This window comes from Heterodontus francisci, chromosome 1 (assembly GCF_036365525.1).
Source record: "Heterodontus francisci isolate sHetFra1 chromosome 1, sHetFra1.hap1, whole genome shotgun sequence".
NCBI classification, from domain to species: domain Eukaryota; kingdom Metazoa; phylum Chordata; class Chondrichthyes; order Heterodontiformes; family Heterodontidae; genus Heterodontus; species Heterodontus francisci.
In genome coordinates, this window is record NC_090371.1 from 203,514,065 (window position 1) to 203,532,935 (window position 18,871).

The following is an 18,871-nucleotide window of genomic DNA, read 5'->3' on the forward strand; positions in this document are numbered from 1 at the left end:
ACTTTTTTACGTAACGTGTGGTTAGGATCTGGAATGCACTGCCTGGTGGAGGCAGATTTAATCTTGGCTTTCAAAGGGGAATTGGATAATTATCTGAAGAGAAAAAATTTGCAGGGCGTCAGGGAAAGGGCAGGGGAGTGGGACTAGCTGGGCTGCTGTTGCAGAGAGCTGGCACAGACACAATGAATGGTCTCCTCCTGTGCTGTAACCTTTCTATGATTTCTATGATAAAGTATGTAGAGGCCTGGCTTCAGTAGTGGCATAGCTAGGGTACCCATGAGCTGCTGTAGGAGAAATTTCGAATTGGGTGAGGAGGTAGTCACTTGGGCAGAGAACCAAGAGGGCAGTACAAAGGTGCTCCCTTGAAAAAAGAAAAATGGCCCATTTCAAAACAGGCCAGTATCTTTCTGACAGTTGATGATTTTGTGATTTACTGCTATAAGGAAACAGGCCTTTCCAATACTGTGGGCTGTACTGCAGTCAAGATGTGGTCCTGACATGTAACTTACACCTATTTTGTGCTGCTGTACAATGAAGGCAGTGGGGATTCCAACAGATGATGTCATCCCCCCAGTGACATTATTGCTGAAGAGGGCACTCACAAGGAGCACCCGACCGCATTCTCAGCAAAATTCCTGGCATACATCAATGAGGTGGAAACACAGCAGATCCAGATCCCACCCCAAATCTGTTACCATCTGGCCCACTATTGCCCCAGGATTTGTGAAAAAAGCTTGTGGATTGTTGAACCCTTTACGTTTATAAAAGGAGGATCAGATTTTCATGATTGAGAGCAAAGTTTTAACCTTACCTGCACATTCCATTCCTTCAAAAAAAGCAGATTTGTAAATCCTTGAACAGTTTCCAATAATGTTAAGCTCAGCCCAGCGTAGAATGTTTACTTTAGTATCATCTATAAATACAATAATGCAAGTAAGCGACTGCAGCACGCATTAATGTAACATCAGCTATTTAATACTGTCATTTGTGCAGCTAAGCAGATAAACTATTCTCCCAGCTAGAAACCTGTACATTAGCAATTCCATTTAAAATGGGCTTTGTAGAATTTTCAAGAATCATGCAATCAGTTTTGTTAATTTTATGTGCAATTCAGACTCTTACAGATACGCATAAAATTTTTAGGATTTCCCACAATCCCACAATGGTCAGTCCTCCAATTTTCAGGAACTTATAGAGGTTAGATACAAAATAATGTTAGTAGAAGTTTAGCAATAGATCACTTCTTTGTTCTCTTGATGATAGAATCCCTCTCCCTGACCACTGGGCGAGGCTGAATTAGACCAATTGTGACCTTAGCATTCTGTTTGACCCTGAGCTGAGCTTCTGACTCCATATCCTCTAACTCAAGACTGCCTGCTTCGACCTCGATAACTCCTGCCTCAGCTCATCTGCTACTGAAACCCTCATCCATGTCTTTCTACCCCTAGACTTGATTATTTCAATGCTCTCCTGGCTGGCTTCCTGCTTTATACCATCCATAAACTTGAACTCATCCAAAACTCTGTTGTCTGTATCCTAACTTGCACCCGTTTTTCCACCAACCCTGTGTTCACTAACCTACATTGGCTCCCATTCTGCTAAATGCCTCGATTTTAAAACTTAACATCCTTGTTTACAAATCCCTCCATGGCCTTGCCCCTCCTTATCTCTGTAATCTCCTCCTGTCCTCTATCTCTCCAAGATATCTGCACTTCTCTAATTCTGCACCCATGCTCCCCACCACTCGATTTTCTTCACTTCACCATTTGCAGCATTGAGTTCACGGCCTAAACCCGAAATTCTGGAATTCCCTCCCTAAACCTGCCTCACTACCTTTCGATCTTTCTTTAAAAAGTTCCTTAAAACCTACCACTTTCACCAAGCTTTTGGTTACCTGTCTGAATATTTCTTTATGTGACTAGGTGTCAAATTTTGTTTGATAATCATTCCTGTAAAGTACCTGGAGATGTTTTACTATGTTAAAAATGCTATATAAATGCAAGATTTTGTTGTTGTTGTCATAGAGAGATACAACACTGAAACAGGCCCTTTGGGCCACTGAGTCTGTGCTGACCATCAACCACCCATTTATACTAATCCTACATTAATCCCAGACCACATCCCCACAATTCTCCTTCCTACACTAGAGGCAATTTACAATGGCCAATTTACCTATCAATCTGCAAGTCTTTCGTTGTGGGAGGAAACTGGAACACCTGGTAGAAACCCACATGATCACAGGGAGAACTTGCAAACTCCACACAGGCAGTACCCAAACCTGGTTTGCTGGAGCTGTGAGGGCTGTAATGCTAACCACTGTGCCACCCTAAATGTGCTGCTGGGCTGCTGTGTTATGTGAGGCAAGGGAAGAGATTGCAGGGGCTCTGACACAAATTTTCAAATCCTCCCTGGCCACTGGAGAGGTGCCAGAGGACTGGAGGACAGAGAATGCGGTACCATTATTCAAGAAGCGAAGCAGGGATAAACCAGGTAATTACTGGCCAGTGAGTCTAACATCAGTGGTAGGGAAACCATCGGAAAAATTCTGAGGGACAGGATTAATCTCCACTTGGAGAGGCAGGGATTAACCAAGGATAGTCAGCATGGCTTTGTCAGGGGGAGATCATGTCTAACAAACTTAATTGAATTTTTCAAGGAGGTGACTAGGTGTGTAGATGAGGAGAAAGCAGTTGATGTAGTCTACATGGACTTCTGTAAGGTTTTTGATAAGGTCGCATGGGAGATTGGTTAAGAAGGTGAGAACCCATGGGATCCAGGGCAATTTGGCACATTAGATCCAAAATTGGCTTAGTGGCAGGAGGCAGAGGGTGATGGGTGGGGGTTGTTTTTGCGATTGGAAGCCTGTGGCCAGTGGTGTACCGCAGGGATCGGTGCTGGGACCCTTGCTGTTTGTAGTGTACATTAATGATTTAGACGTGAATATAGGAGGTATGATCAGTAAGTCCTCAGATGACATGAAAATTGGTGGTGTTGTAATTAGGGAGGAGGAAAGCCTTAGATTACAGAATGATATAGATGGGCTGGTAAGATGGGCGGAGCAGTGGCAAATGGAATTTAATCCTGAGAGGTGTGAGGTGATGCATTTTGGGAGGACTAACAAGGCAAGGGAATATACAATGGATGGTAGGACCCTAGGAACTACAGAGGGTCAGAGGGACCTTGGTGTACTTGTCCATAGATCACTGAAGGCAGCAGCACAGGTAGATAATTTGGTTAGGAAATCATATGGGATACTTGCCTTTATTAGCCGAGGCATAGAATGTAAGAGCAGGAAGGTTATGATGGAGCTGTATAAAACGCTAGTTAGGCCACAGCTGGAGTACTGTGTACAGTTCTGGTCACCACACTACAGGAAGGATGTGATTGCACTGGAGAGGATGCAGAGGAGATTCACCAGGATATTTCCTGGGCTGGAACATTTCAGTTATGAAGAGAGACTGGATAGGCTAGGGTTGTTTTCCTTTGAGCAGAGAAGGCTGAGGGGGGACCTGATTGAGGTATGCAAAATTATGAGGGGCATAGATAGGGTAGCTAGGAAGAAACTTTTTCCTTTAGCGGAGGTGTCAATAACCAGGGGGCATAGATTTAAGGTAAGGTGCAGGAGGTTTAGAGGGGATTTGAGGAAAAAATGTTTTACCCAGAGGGCGGTTGGAATCTGGAACACACTGTCTGAAGGGGTGATAGAGGCAGGAACCCTCACAACATTTAAGAAGTATTTAGATGAGCACTTGAAACGCCTAGCATACAAGGCCAAGTGCTGGAAAATGGGACGAGAATAGAAATAGGTGCTTGATGGCTGGCGCTGACACAATGGGCTGAAGGGCCTATTTCTGTGCTGTATAACTCTATGACTCGATGACTCTAAATGAGCTGTTAGAAAGACTGAGATTGTCATAATTTAGTTATTTTTATTTCCCATTCTGAACACAATATAAAAATCTGCTGCTCTTGTACTTGGAAGCATCAATGCCCACTGGTTGTTGCTCATTTTGACAAAGTGCATATCTGAGCCCGATCCTGCTAGTCTGTTTATCTGTGGCTTCTTAGGATGTTGACTCAAGGTTTGTGGAACACAGTGGCCCCGATATTTATGGGGGGGCAAGGAGTGAGCTGTGGGGGGGTGGGGGCGGGGTAGGGGGGGCGCCGGGAAGGGTTGCTATTTTGCATTCGGGAAACTTGGAAGAATGGGTTTCCTTTAGCTCCTGTCAAATTTCATGGCAGGACCCAATTAACATATTTTATTTCTGTTTCCTGGCCACGGGCATCCAGATTGAGAGACTTGTCGAGTGGGTAGGCATTCGGCACAAGGCCGCAGCCGGGAAGTGGAAAGGAGGGAGGCAGAAATCAGAAAGGACCAAGGTGGAGGTAGATCGGAGGCTGGAAGGGGAGGATTGAGGGCTGGAGTTGGAGAGAGGTAGGAAGTTTGGAGGTTGACAAGAGGGAGATCAGAGGCTCGAGGGAGGTACAGATAGGAGAGGCCAGGTAGGGAGATCGGAAAGGCCGGGGGATTGATTGGAAGGGTAGGTGGAAGATTAGGATGGTAAGAAGGAGGAAATTATTAAAGCTGCTATATAAATGCAAGTTGTTATGTTGTTGTTGGGGCACGTAACTCCATTAAAATATTTACTCCAGGGAGCGGATTGGTAGCCCATCTGTCAAAACTGGAAGTGGCAGGGTTTGAGGCAGGTTGGGTTTCGTTTGAGATTTTTGACATTTTAACATCCTACCCGACCCAAACATATCCGTTTTGGGGTGCAGGGGTGGGGGGGTTAAGATTCCAACCTGTCCTGTAGGGAAGGAAATCTGCTGTCCTTACCTGGTCTGGCCTACATGTGACCCCAGACCCACAGCAATGCGGTTAACTCTTACATGCCCTCTGAAATGGTCTAGCAAGCCACTCAATTGTAACTAACCGCTACGACGTCAATAAAAACGAATGAAACTGGATGGACCACCCGGAATCGACCGAGGCACCGGAAACGACAGCGGCAAACCCAGCCCCGTCGACCCTGCAAAGTCCTCCTTACTAACATTTGGGGGCTTGTGTCAAAGTTGGGAGAGCTGTCCCACAGACTAGTCAAGCAACAGCCTGACATGGTCATACTCACGGAATCATACCTGACAAACAATGTCCCAGACACTGCCATCACCATCCTCGGGTATGTCCTGTCCCACCGGCAGGACAGACCCAGCAGAGGTGGCGGCACAGTGGTCTACAGTAGGGAGGGAGTTGCCCTGGGAGTCCTCAACATCGACTCTGGACCCCATGAAGCCTCATGGCATCAGATCAAACATGGACAAGGAAACCTCCTGCTGATTACCACCTACTGCCATCCCTCAGCTGATGACTCAGTACTCCTCCATGTTGAACAGCACTTGGAGGAAGCACTGAGGGTGGCGAGGGCACAGAATGTACTCTGGGTGGGAGACTTCAATGTCCATCACCAAGAGTGGCTCGGTAGCACCACTACTGACCGAGCTGGCCGAGTCCTAAAGGACATAGCTGCGAGATTGGGTATGCGGCAGGTGGTGAGGGAACCAACAAGAGGGGAAAACATACTTGACCTCGCCCTCACCAATCTTCCTGCCGCAGATGCATCTGTCCATGACAGTATTGGTAGGAGTGAACACCGTACAGTCATTGTGGAGACGAAGGCCCGCCTTCACATTGAGGATACCCTCCGTCGTGTTGTGTGGCACTACCACCGTGCTAAATGGGATAGATTTTGAATAGATCCAGCAATGCAAAACTGGGCATCCATGAGGCGCTGTGGGCCATCAGCAGCAGCAGAATTGTACTCAACCACAATTTGTAACCTCATGGCCCGGCATATCCCCCATTCTACCATTACCATCAAGCCACTGGTTCAATGAAGAGTGCAGGAGGGCATGCGGGGAGCAGCACCAGGCATACCTCAAAATGAGGTGTCAACCTGGTGAAGCTACAACACAGGACTATCTGCGTGCCAAACTGTGTAAACAGCATGCGATAGACAGAGCTAAATGATCCCATAACCAACAGATCAGATCGAAGCTCTGCAGTCTTGCCACATCCAACCATTAATGGTGGCGGACAATTAAACAAGTAACTGGAGGAGAGCCAGAAGTGCCAAGTTGATGATCCATCTTGGCTTCCTCCTGAAGTCCCCAGCATCACAGATGCCAGACTTCAGCCAATTCAATTCACTCCGTGTGATATCAAGAAACGCCTGAAGGCACTGGATACTGCAAAGGCTATGGGTCCTGACAATATTCCGGCAATAGTACTGAAGACCTGTGCTCTAGAACATGCTGCTCTCCTAGCCAAGCTGTTCCAGTACAGCTACAACACTGGCATCTACCCGGCAATGTGGAAAATTGCCCAGGTATGTCCTGTACACAAAAAGCAGGACAAGTCCAACCCAGCCAATTACCTCCCCATCAGCCTACTCTCAATCATCAGTAAAGTAATGGAAGTTGTCATCAACAGTACCATCAAGCGGCACTTGCTTAGCAATAACCTGCTCAGTGATCCTCAGTTTGGGTTCCGCCAGGGCCACTCAGCTCCTGACCTCATTACAGCCTTGATTCAAACATGGACAAAAGAGCTGAATTCAAGACGTGAGGTGAGAGTGATTGCCGTTGACATCAAGGCAGCATTTGACCGAGTATGGCATCAAGGAGCCCTAGCAAAACTGAGGTCAATGGGAATCAGGGTGGAAAACCCTCTGCTGGCTGCAGTCATAATTAGCACAAAGGAAAATAGTTGTGGTTGTTGGAGGTCAATCATCTGAGCTCCAGGACATCATTGCAGGAGTTCCTCAGGGTAGTGTCCTAGGTCCTACCATCTTCAGCTGCTTCATCAATGACCTTCCCTCCATCATAAGGTCAGAAGTGGGGATATTCGCTGATGATTGCACAATGTTCAGCACCATTCATGACTCCTCAGATACTGAAGCAGTCCGTGTAGAAATGCAGCAAGACCTGGACAATATCCAGGCTTGGGCTGATAAGTGGCAAGTAACATTCGCGCCACACAAGTGCCAGGCAATGACCATCTCCGACAAGACAGAATCTAACCATCTCCCCTTGACATTCAATGGCATTACCATCGCTGAATCCCCCCACTATCAACATCCTAGGTGCTATCATTGACCAGAAACTGAACTGCATATAAATACCGTGGCTACAAGAGCAGTCAGAGGCTAGGAATCCTGCGGTGAGTAACTCACCTCCTGACTCCCCAAAGCCTGTCCACCATCTACAAGGCACAAGTCAGGAGTGTGATGGAATACTCTCCACTTGCCAGAATGGGTGCAGCTCCAACAACACTCAAGAAGCTCGATACCATCCAGGACAAAGCAGAATGACACCCCATTCACAAACATTCACTCCTTCCACCACCGACGCACAGTAGCAGCAGCTTGTACCATCTACAAAATGCACTGCAGCAACTCACCAAGGCTCCTTAGACAGCACCTTCCAAGCCTGCGATCTCTACCCCCTAGAAGGACAATAGCAGCTGATGCATGGGAACATCAGCACCTGCATGTTCCCCTCCAAGTCACACACCATCCTGACTTGGAACTTTATTGCCATTCCTTTACTGTCACTGGGTCAAAATCCTGGAACTCCCTTCCTAACAGCACTGTAGGTTTATCTAACCCACATGGACTGCAGCGGTTCAAGAGGGCAGCTCACCACCACCTTCTCAAGGGCAATTAGGGATGGGCAATAAAATGCTGGCCTGGCCAGTGATGCCCGCATCCCATGAATGAATTTTAAAAAAACTGTAATCCTGGAAGCTAGCTGCATTTCTTTTCATGTAGGGGCTTCTGCAGAGAGTTCATATGTTAGATAGCAAAAGCCAGTGCTTTGGGAGAGAGGGGTAAAAACTAATACAGTGGACATTATCCTATTTGTCTGTGACTTTCTGTCTCTGTGAAAATAGCTTCAGGAGGCTGTGTGCGTGTGTTCATGTTGGGGTGTGTGTGTATCTGACAGGAATATGTATGTGTCAGAATGTGTGTACTTGCAGGTGTTAGTGTGTACATATATATGAATGTATAAATGTGAGGCAAAGACGTGTGTGTGTGTGTATTCGCATGTGTTTGTGTGTATTTGAGTATTTATGTGTGTGTGAGTTTGTGTACGTGCTTATGTATGTTTGAGTGCGTAGGCTGGATTTTGTGGAGGAGACAGGGCTCCCAGTGCTGGGCCAAATACCAGGGGGAGCCCCGCCCTGGCCTTTTCATGCATCCGTGCTGGGATCCCCATTCCTTTAAAGACGGGGATCCGATTCCAAGAGCTGCCAGCCAATCACAGGGTAGGCAGCTCAGCAGTATCAGCAGTGCCACCTGGAGCCATGGCCACTGCTGGTACTGCAAATACCTTGGACCCAGGCCCAGTGCTGGAGCCCCGGATCTCAGATAAGTGAAGTGAGATTGCCAGGGCCAGTCCGGAAGGCCCTGGCGAGGGGGTAGAAGCATGGTCGTGAAGTGTCCAGGGGGCGGGGAGTCCATGGAATTGTAGGTTTTGCTGGCAGGGGTCCTTCGTGGGCCAGAGATTGCCCTTGGAGGAGGGACCCCCCCCCCCCCCCCCCAAGCCCACAGGAAGTGTGCCTCGTTTTACGAGGTGCCCTCCCTGCATGGGGGAGGCACCCCCCCCCCCACCCAACCACCGCCGCTGGGTAGATCCCAGCAGCAGCTGGAAGAGGCCCTAAAGTAGCTGTTATAGGCCATTTGAGAGCCTCAATTGGCGGCTGGGCTGGAAGGCCATCGTAGGCCTATTCCGCCCCCCGCAAAATCATTTGGTGAGAGGGAGGTGATGAGCCCTCCACCCCACCACCCTTTACAATTCTTCTATGGGCAACCCCTGTGCCACCCCCCCGCCTCCAACCCCGTCTCTGGGGGGCCCTATAAAATCCAGCCCTGTGTGTGCTGGATGGGATTAAAAAAAGGCAAAGGGTAGTGGAGGAGAAAAGGACATACTGGGGAAAGGTACATGGAATCCGATTAGCCCAAAATCATAAACCTACGTCTGCTGTTTAATGTCAGTGAAATGCTATCTTTGAATGAAATTAACTTTTCTCCTGCAAGCTTTCAGAAGGCTTTTGATCAGGTCCCACATCAGAGGTTACTGTGGAAAATTAAAGCACATGGGATTACGGGTAATATACTGGCGTGGATTGAAAATTGGTTGACAGACAGGAAACAGAAAGTCTTTCTCTGGGTGGCAGGCAGTGACTCGTGGGGTACAGCAGGGATCAGTGCCTGGGCCCCAGCTATTCACAATATATTTTCATGACTTGGGTGAGGGAACTAAATGTAACATTTCCAAGTTTGCAGATGACACAAAGCTGGGGGCGAATGTGAGCTCTGAGGAGGATGCAAGGAGACTCCAATGAGATTTGGACAAGTTGGGTGAGTGGGCAAATGCATGGCAGATGCAGTATAATGTGGATAAATGTGAGGTTATCCACTTTGGTTGTAAAAACAGAAAGGCAGATTATTTGAATGGTGATAGATTGGGAAAGGGGGAGGTGCAACGAGACCTGGGTGTCATTGTACACCAGTCGCTGAAAGCAAGAATTCAGGCACAGCAAGCAGTTTAGAAGGCGAATGGTATGTTGGCTTTCATTGCAAGAGGATTTGAGTACAGAAGCAAGGATGTCTTACTACAGTTATACAGGGCCTGGTGGGACCACATCTGGAGTATTGTGTGCAGTTTTGTTCTCCTTATCTGAGGAAGGATGTTCTTGCCATGGAGGGAGTGCAAAGAAGATATACTAGGCTGATTCCTGGGATGGCAGGATTGACGTATGAGGAGAGATTGGGTCGACTAGGCCTATATTCACTAGAGTTTTGAAGAATGAGAGGGGATCTCATAGAAACCTATAAAATTCTAACAGGACTAGATAGGCTAGCTGCTGGGAGGATGTTCCCGATGACAGGGGGCCCAGAACCAGGGGTTACAGTTTCAGAATACAGGGTATGCCATTTAGAACCGAGATGAGGAGAAATTTCTTCGCTCAGAGGGTGGTGAACCTGTGGAATTCTTTACCGCAGAAGGCAGTGGAGGCCAAGTCATTAAATATATTCAAGAAGGAGATAGATATTTTTCTTAATGCCAAAGGGATATGGGGAGAGAGTGGGAACAGTTTACTGAATCTTAATGCCAAAGGGATATGGGGCGAAAGCAGGAACAGGGTACTGAATTAGGTGATCAGCCATGATCTTTTTTGAATGGCGGAGCAGGCCTGAAGAGCCGAATGGCCTACTCCTGCTCCTATTTTCCATGTTTCTGTGTTTCAATGTTTTAAGATTGTAATTATGATGGATAATGATTTTTTTCTGTACTGGTAAAATGTCCTCAAAAGCTTCAATTACTCTTGCTTGTATGTGATTTGAGCAACACCTAAAGTTTAAACTGAAAGTCAACCAACAAGCATTGGAGCCATGTTTATCTTATCCCATCTCACGCAGGATAAAAAGCCTAACTGATGCAAATTTTGAGGTCAGTGAGAGGGTAATTGCTGCAAGGACTTGAAAAGAGGGCAAAAGAACCCCAAAAACTAGAACTTCAAAAACATAAGTGAGTTACTTTTTCAAATCAGAATTGTAACTTTCTAGTAGAAAGCAATTATACTGTTACAAAGTTCACTGTAGAAGTAAAATCTTCAGAGAGAATGTAATGCTCTTAACAAATATCTCTGTAATAGTAAGTTTACCTTCTGCTCGACCCCAACCAGATACTATGCATTTCTTGTCGGGTCTAAATAGATCCTCAGACCAGGGGACGCAAACAGGTCGGACGTCATAACTCAGTGGAATACATTCCTTGTCTTTGAAAACGTGAACCACTTTTATTAAGGCAATGTCATTCTGGTACGTTCTAGCATTGTAGTCATGATGAACAATGATTTTATTTACTGGTAAAATTTCTTCATGAGATGTAATAGCTCTTTTGTTGTGCTTTGCAATTCTCACTAGATAGTCGGACAATCGATAAGGCCTTGAATATGGACAAAAGAAATGAATACAAATAATTTCTGCAATGTATTGCAAATTTTTTCAGATATTATAGTAACAATGATGTAAAAATAAATGATATTTGGGGCATAGCTTATTTTCATTGACAAATCTTGGCGAAAGGCATGTGGGGAGAAATTTGTTCATGTAGTGAGACTTAAACATTGATTCCCCAGGTTAGACAGTGCCGCCCGCATGGCGTTCATCAATGATATAAATGGAGAACGGTGTGCGGGTCATGCAGGTAGCAGCCCGTGGCGCTGTCTGCCCCCTGGGGAACTGACGTAAGTCTCGTAGCACTGCTAGAACCGGCGCTACATGAATGAATTTCTCCCCCATAGTCCCATAAATTCCAGATTCCATTAGTGGCAATCACATTGCACTTGCGATTATGATCCCTTCATACTTCTCAAGCAGCTAACAAACCAATTAACTGGTATAAATGTTGAAAATTTCATTAATCCAGCTATGGCAGACACAATATTTAGAGAAAATACCAATTGGGAAAAAGCTGGTGAGTGTAACAATAGAACAATAAACATGTTGTTATGGGAAAAGATAATGTATGGGAGTCGGAGTATTTTGAAAGACAGATTTTCTATGGCCAAATTATTGTTTCTCAGTTCCCACTGTCTTATGTTTAAAAGCAAATCTTGCACATAACAGGATGTCAATAACATGGAAAGGGAGAATTTTCTACATCAGTATGTTTCCGGTCCTACGAGGAAAGGGGCATTGCTGGATCTGGTTCTAGGGAATAAGATGGGACAAGTGTCAGTCGGGGAATATTTAGGGACAGAGATCATAATATTTAGCTTAGCAATGGAAAAGGACAAAAAGCTATCCAGAATAAAAATAACTAATTGGGGAAGGGCGAATTTCAAAGGGGTGAGAACGGATCTGCTCCAGGTAAATTGGAATCAAAGATTGGCAGGCATGGTGGTGTACAAAACTGGAATTTAAAAAAAAATGCTAGTCTAATGATGGCCATGAAACCATTGTCGATTGTTATAAAAACCCATCTGGTTCACCAATGTCTTTTAGGGAATGAAATCTGCTGTCCTTACCTGTCTAGCCTACATGTGACTCCAGACCCACAGCAATGTGGTTGACTCTTATGTACCCTCTGAAATGGCCTAACAAGCCATTCAGTTGTATCTAATTGCTATGAAGTCAGCAATGAATGAAACCGGACAGATCACCCAGCATCGACCTAGGCACCAGAAACAACAACGGCAAACCCAACCCTATCGATCCTGCAAAGTCCTCCTTATTAACATCTGGGGGGTTGTGCCAAAGTTGGGAGAGGTGTCCCACAGACTAGTCAAGCAACAGCCTGATATAGTCATACTCACGGAATCATACCTTACAGACAATATCCCAGACACTGCCATCACCATTCCAAGTTATGTCCTGTCCCACCGGCAGGACAGATCCAGCAGAGGTGGCGGCACAGTAGTATCTAGTCGAGAGGGAGTTGTCCTGGGAGTCCTCAACATTGACTCTGGACCCCATGAAATCTCATGGCATCAGGTCAAACATGGGCAAGGAAACCTCCTGCTGATTACCGCCTACTGCCGCCCCTCAGCTGATGAGTCAGTACTCCTCCATGTTGAACAGCACTTGGAGGAAGCACTGAGGGTGGCAAGGGCTGTACTCTGGGTGGGGGACTTCAATGTCCATCACCAAGAGTGGCTCGATAGCACCACTACTGACCAAGCTGGCCAAACCCTAAAGGACATAGCTGCTAGACTGGGTATGCCGCAGGTGGTGAGGGAACCAACAAGAGGGAAAAACATACTTGACTTTGTCCTCACCAATCTTCCTGCCACAGATGCATCTGTCCATGACAGTCCTTGTGGAGACAACGTCCCGCCTTCACATTGAGGATACCGTCCATCGTGCTGTATGGCACTACCACCATGCTGAATGGGAAAGATTTTGAACAGATCTAGCAATGCAAAACTGGGCATCCATGAGGCACTGTGGGCCATCAGCAGCAGCAGAATTGTACTCAACCACAATCTGTAACCTCATGGCCTGGCACATCCTCTACTCTACCATTACCATCAAGCCAGGGGCCCAACCCTAGTTCAATGAAGAGTGCAGGAGGGCATACCAGGAGCAGCACTAGGCATACCTCAAAATGAAGTGTCAACCTGCTGAAGCTTCAATACAGGACTACTTGCGTACTAATCAGAGTAAGCAGTATGCGATAGACAGAGCTAAGCGATCCCATATCCAACAGATCAGATCTAAGCTCTGTAGTCCTGCCACATCCAGTCATGAATGGTGGTGGACAATTAAACTAACTGGAGGAGGGGCTCCACAAACATCCCCAGCACATCAATGCAAAAGATAAGGCTAAAGCATTTATAACAATCTTCAGCAAGATGTGCCAAGTTGATAATCCATCTCAGCCTCCTCCTGAAGTCCCCAGCATCACAGATGCCAGTCTTCAGCCAATTCGATTCACTCCACATGATATCAAGAAATGACTGAAGGAGCTGGATAGTGCAAAGGCTATGGGCCCTGACTACATTCCGGCAATAGTACTGACAACCTGTGCTCCAGAACTTGCCATGCCCCTAGCCTTGCTGTTCCAGTACAGCTACAACACTGGCATCTACCCGGCAAGGTGGAAAATTGCCCAGGTGTGTCCTGTACACAAAAAGCAGGACAAGTCCAACATGGCCAATTACTGCCCCATCAGCCTACTCTCGATCATCAGCAAAGTGATGGAAGGTGTCATCAACAGTGCTATCAAGCAACACTTGCTTAGCAATAACCTGCTCAGTGATCCTCAGTTTGGGTTCTGCCAGGGCCACTCAGCTCCTGACATCATTACAGCCTTCGTTCAAACATGGACAAAAGAACTGAATACAAGAGGCGAGGTCAGAGTGACTGCCCTTGACATCAAGGCAGCATTTGACCAAGCATAGCATCAAAGAGCCCTAGCAAAACTGGAGTCAATGGGAATCAGGATGGAAAACCTAGTTGTACCTCGCGCAAAGGAGGATGGTTAGGGTTGTTGGAGGTCAATCATCTGAGCCCCAGGACATCACTGCAGGAGTTCCTCAGGGTAGTGTCCTAGGCCCAACCATCTTCAGCTGCTACATCAATGACCTTCCTTCAATCATAAGGTCAGAAGTGGGGATGTCCAGGCTTGGGCTGATAAGTGGCAAGTAACATTCGCGCCACACAAGTGCCAGGCAATAAACATCTCCAACAAGAGAGGATCTAACCATCTCCCCTTGACATTCAATGGCATTACAATCCCTGAATCCCTCACTATCAACATTCTGGGGGGTAACCATTGACCAGAAACTGAACTGCAGTAGCCATATAAATACCGTGGCTACAAGAGCAGGTCAGAGGCTAGGAATCCTGCGGTGAGTAACTCATCTCCTGACTCCCCAAAGCCTGTCCACCATCTACAAGGCACAAGTCAGAAGTGTGATGGAATACTCTCCATTTGCCTGGATGAGTGCAGCTCCAAAAACACTCAAGAAGCTCGACACCATCCAGGACAAAGCAGAATGGCACCCCATTCACAAACATTCACTTCTTCCACCACCGACGCACAGTTGCAGCAGCTTGTACCATCTACAAGATGCTCTGCAGCAGCTCACCAAGGCTCCTTAGACAGCACCTTCCAAACACGCAATCTCTACCCCCTAGAAGGACAAGGGCAGCAGATGCATGGGAACATCAGCACCTGCAAGTTCCCCTCCAAGTCACACACCATCCTGACTTGGAACTATATCGCCATTCCTTCACTGTCGCTGGGTCAAAATCCTGGAATTCCCTTCCTAACAGCACTGTAGGTTTATCTAACCCACATGGACTGCAGTGGTTCAAGAGGGTAGCTCACCACCACCTTCTCAAGGGCAATTAGGGATGGGCAATAATTGCTAGCCTTGCCAGCGATACTCACATGCCACGAATGAATAAAAAAAACATGGACTTCCAAAAGCCCCTACATAAGAGTCTGTCAGCAAAGTTGAAGCGCATGGAATAAAAAGGACAGTGGCAGCATGGATATGACGTTGGCTGAGCAACATCAGAGAGTAGTGATGAATGTTGTTTTTCGGACTGGAGGAAGGTATATAGCGGGGTTCCCAGGGATTGGTATTAGGACCATTGCTTTTCATGATCTATACTTGTATGTGCAGGACCCAATTTCAAATTTTGTAAATGACACAAAACTTGGAAGTATTGTGAACTGTGAGGAGGATAGTGATAGACTTCAAGACAACATAGTCAGGCTGGTGGAATGGGTGAACACAGGCACACAAAATTTAATGCAGAAAAGTGTGAAGTGATACATTTTGGTAGAAAGAACAAGGAAAGAAAATATAAATTAAAGGGTACAATTCTAAACGGGGTACAGGAGCAGAGGGGCCTGGGAGTATATGTGCACAAATCGTTGAAGGTGGCAGGGCAGGTGGAGAAAGCAGTTAATAAGGCATACAGGATCCTGGGCTTTATAAGTAGAGGCATAGGATACAAAAGCAAGGAAGTTATGATGCACCTTCATAAAATATTGATTTGACCACAACTGGAATATTGTGTCCAATTCTGGACCACATTTTAGGAAGGATATGAAGGCATTGGAGACAGTGCAAATAAGATTTACAAGAATGCTTCTGGGAATGAGAGACTTCAGTAGATAGGGTGGCGAAGCTGGGGCTGTTCTCTTTAGGAAAGATAAGGTTGAGAGGAAATTTGAAAGAGATATTCAAAATCATGAGGGGACTGGACAGAGTAAATAGAGAGAAACCGTTCCCACTGTCGCAAGGGTTGAGAACCAGAGGACACCGATTTAAGGTGAATAGCAAAAGAAGCAACGACATGAGAAAAACGTTTTTACGCAGCGAGTGGTTAAGATCGGGAATTCACTGCCTGAGAGTGTGGTGGAGGCCAATTCAATCATGGCTTCCAAGAAGGAACTGGATAAGTATCTGAAGAGAAAAATAGGTATGGCTATGCAGAAAAGGCAGGGAAGTGGAACTAGCAGAGTTGGTCTTACAGAGAGCTGGCACAGACATGATGGGCTGAATGGCCTCCTTCTGTGCTGTCACCATTCTATGATTCTATGGCTGGAATGCTATGGCAGGAATGGGCTGGGAGGGGAGTAAAATCAGTTGGGATGTCGGAGGGTGCCGTGCCCTTCGCCTACCTGCCCCACTGGTATTTTACCAGTGGTGCGGGAGGTGGCAGGCGGCTCGCCTGCCTTTAGGCTAATTGAGGCCCTTAAGTGGTCAATTGTGGTGACTTAATTGCCTCTTCCCATTACTGCTGCTATTTTACCAATAGTAGATGGGTACTTTGCCACATGGGAGGCCACCCAGTTAAACCTGGTAACCTCTATGCAGGCTGGGAGGCCCTCTAATTGGCCGGCAGCTCTTGGAGGTGAGACATCCTGCTTCAGACTGGCAGAATCCATGACTGCAGGCAACTAATTACATGATGCCACGCAAAATAGGGTTCTGACTTCCAGGGCCGGTGGAGGAAGGCTCACCCCCTCATAAAATCTCGGTCTATGATTCTATAGGTGATGGGTCCTTAGATGTTAAGCAACTCACTCCCTATTAGGAAGCAATTGTTGATTTGTGCAGGACAGAGGGAGTTGAAGGCTTTGGGATTGTGGAAATCTGAGGAGAGGACAGCATTAGTGCCATGTACTTGTTATGTATAGATACCAGGTAAGTATTTTGGCCTAAAAATTGGACCAATTGCACCCATTTTCCAAGCAGAAAATAGGTGTAATATGGGCTAATTTTGTCAGACTATGCCCCATGCCCCAAAGATGCCTGAAATACATCTGACTGTATCCTTAGCGGTTGCCTAAAACAGTCATCAGGCCCCTTGCATATGTTGATGAGAAGCTTACCACCTGTTTTAGGACCCCTTCCTGAAACTGGACTGCTCTGCATGCAGCGTTGACAGGCTTGTCGCATTCAGGATAACCCGGTCTACATGCAGCCTCAAAAGGACTCTGTAAACCGCTACTAAAAAGGTAAGTTTCTTAAAACATTCTCCCCTGCATGTGAAGTAAGGAAACTTTCGCCAGAGTACTCCTCTCAGTTCCACTGCAGTCCTGATTACTGTTGCCAACCTCTGCGCAGACCCTTTGTCATTGCCTCCCCAGGGCCTATCTTCACTGGTGAGCTGCTTGGTGACATGCAGCAGGCACTTGCACTCTTGCAGTTCACTGCTCTAATTTAAATGAGGCCTGTTTAGGCCAAGGGGCCATTACCTGTGCTTCGTTCACGCCAGCAGGCTGACGCTATCTAAATTCTATGCCTTTGCTTCAACTTTTGTAAAGGAAGTAAACATTTAGTTTGTAGAACTGCAAGAGGTGGGTGTAGAACTATTAATGGATCTTATTATTCAAAGAAATATTTTACTAATATAAATTTTCAAACTTAAGGTCGAGAAATCAATAAGACATAATAATTTACATCCGTGAGGCACTGTGGGCCACCAGCAGCAGCAGAATTGCATTCAACCACAATCAGTAACCTGGCAAATCCCCACTCTACCATTATCATGAAGCCGGGGGACCAACCCTGGTTCAATGAAGAGTGCAGGAGGGCATGCCAGGAGCAGCACCAGGCATACCTCAAAAAGAGGTGTCAGCCTGGTGAAGCTACAATACCAGACTACTTGCATTCCAAATAGCAGGAGGAACGTGCAATAGACAGCGATCCCACACCCAACGAAACAGATCTAAGCTCTGCAGTCCTGGTACATCCAGTCGCGAATGGTGGTGGCACAGTGGCGCAGTGGTTAGCACCGCAGCCTCACAGCTCCAGCGACCTGGGTTCAATTCTGGGTACTGCCTGTGTGGAGTTTGCAAGTTCTCCCTGTGTCTGCGTGGGTTTCCTCCGGGTGCTCCGGTTTCCTCCCACAGCCAAAAGACTTGCAGGTTGGTAGGTAAATTGGCCATTATAAATTGCCCCTAGTATAGGTAGGTGGTAGGGGAATATAGGGACAGGTGAGGATGTGGTAGGAATATGGGATTAGTGTCGGATTAGTATAAATGGGTGGTTAACGGTCAGCACAGACTCGGTGGGACGAAGGGCCTGTTTTAGTGCTGTATCTCTAAAAAAAAAGAAACTGATAGGAGGTCCATCCTCAACAATGGGGGAGCCCAGCACATCAGTGCAAAAGACAAGGCTGAAGCATTTGCAACCATCTTCAGCCAGACGTGCCGAGTAAATGAGCCATCTTGGCCTTTTTCTGAGGCCCCAGCATCACCGAAGCTAGTCTTCAGCCAATCTGATTCACTCCACGTGACATCAAGAAATGGCTGAAGTCACTGGATATTGCAAAGTCAATGGGCCCTGACAACATGCCAGCAATAGTACCGAAGACTTGTGCTCCGGAACTAGCCACGCCCCGAGCCAAGCTGTTCCAGTACTGCTACAAAACTGGCATCTACCCAGCACTTTGGAAAATTTCCCAGGTATGTTCTGTGCACAGAAAGCAGGACAAATCCGACCCGAAAAATTATTGCCTTTTCGGTCTACTCCTGATCATCAGCAAAGTGATGGAAGGGGTCATCGACAGTGCTATCAAGCAGCACTTGCTCGGCAATAAACTGCTCACTGATGCTCAGTTTGGGTTCTGCCAGGGCCACCAGCTCATTACAGCCTTGATCCAAACATGGACCAAACAGCTGAACTCCAGAGGTGAGGTGAGGTGAGAATGACTGCCCTTGACGTTATGGTAGCATTTGACTGAATATGGCATCAAGGAGCCCTAGCAAAACTGGAGTCAATGCGAATCAGGGGGAAAACTCTCCGCTGGTTTGAGTCATACCTAGCACAATG

The 18,871-nt window shown here is 46.7% G+C and overlaps 1 protein-coding gene across 2 annotated transcripts in view; it reads right to left on the minus strand.

The window, feature by feature from the left end:
- cfi (complement factor I) overlaps positions 1–18,871 on the minus strand; it is a 133,571-nt gene that overhangs the window by 12,952 nt on the left and 101,748 nt on the right. For both annotated transcript variants that reach the window (XM_068040496.1, XM_068040486.1), the window contains 2 exons: positions 10,730–11,013; positions 812–913 (listed from right to left, as the gene is read on the minus strand). In XM_068040496.1, coding sequence (XP_067896597.1) covers positions 812–913; positions 10,730–11,013 — 386 coding nt within the window. The remainder of the gene's footprint in view (positions 1–811; positions 914–10,729; positions 11,014–18,871) is intronic.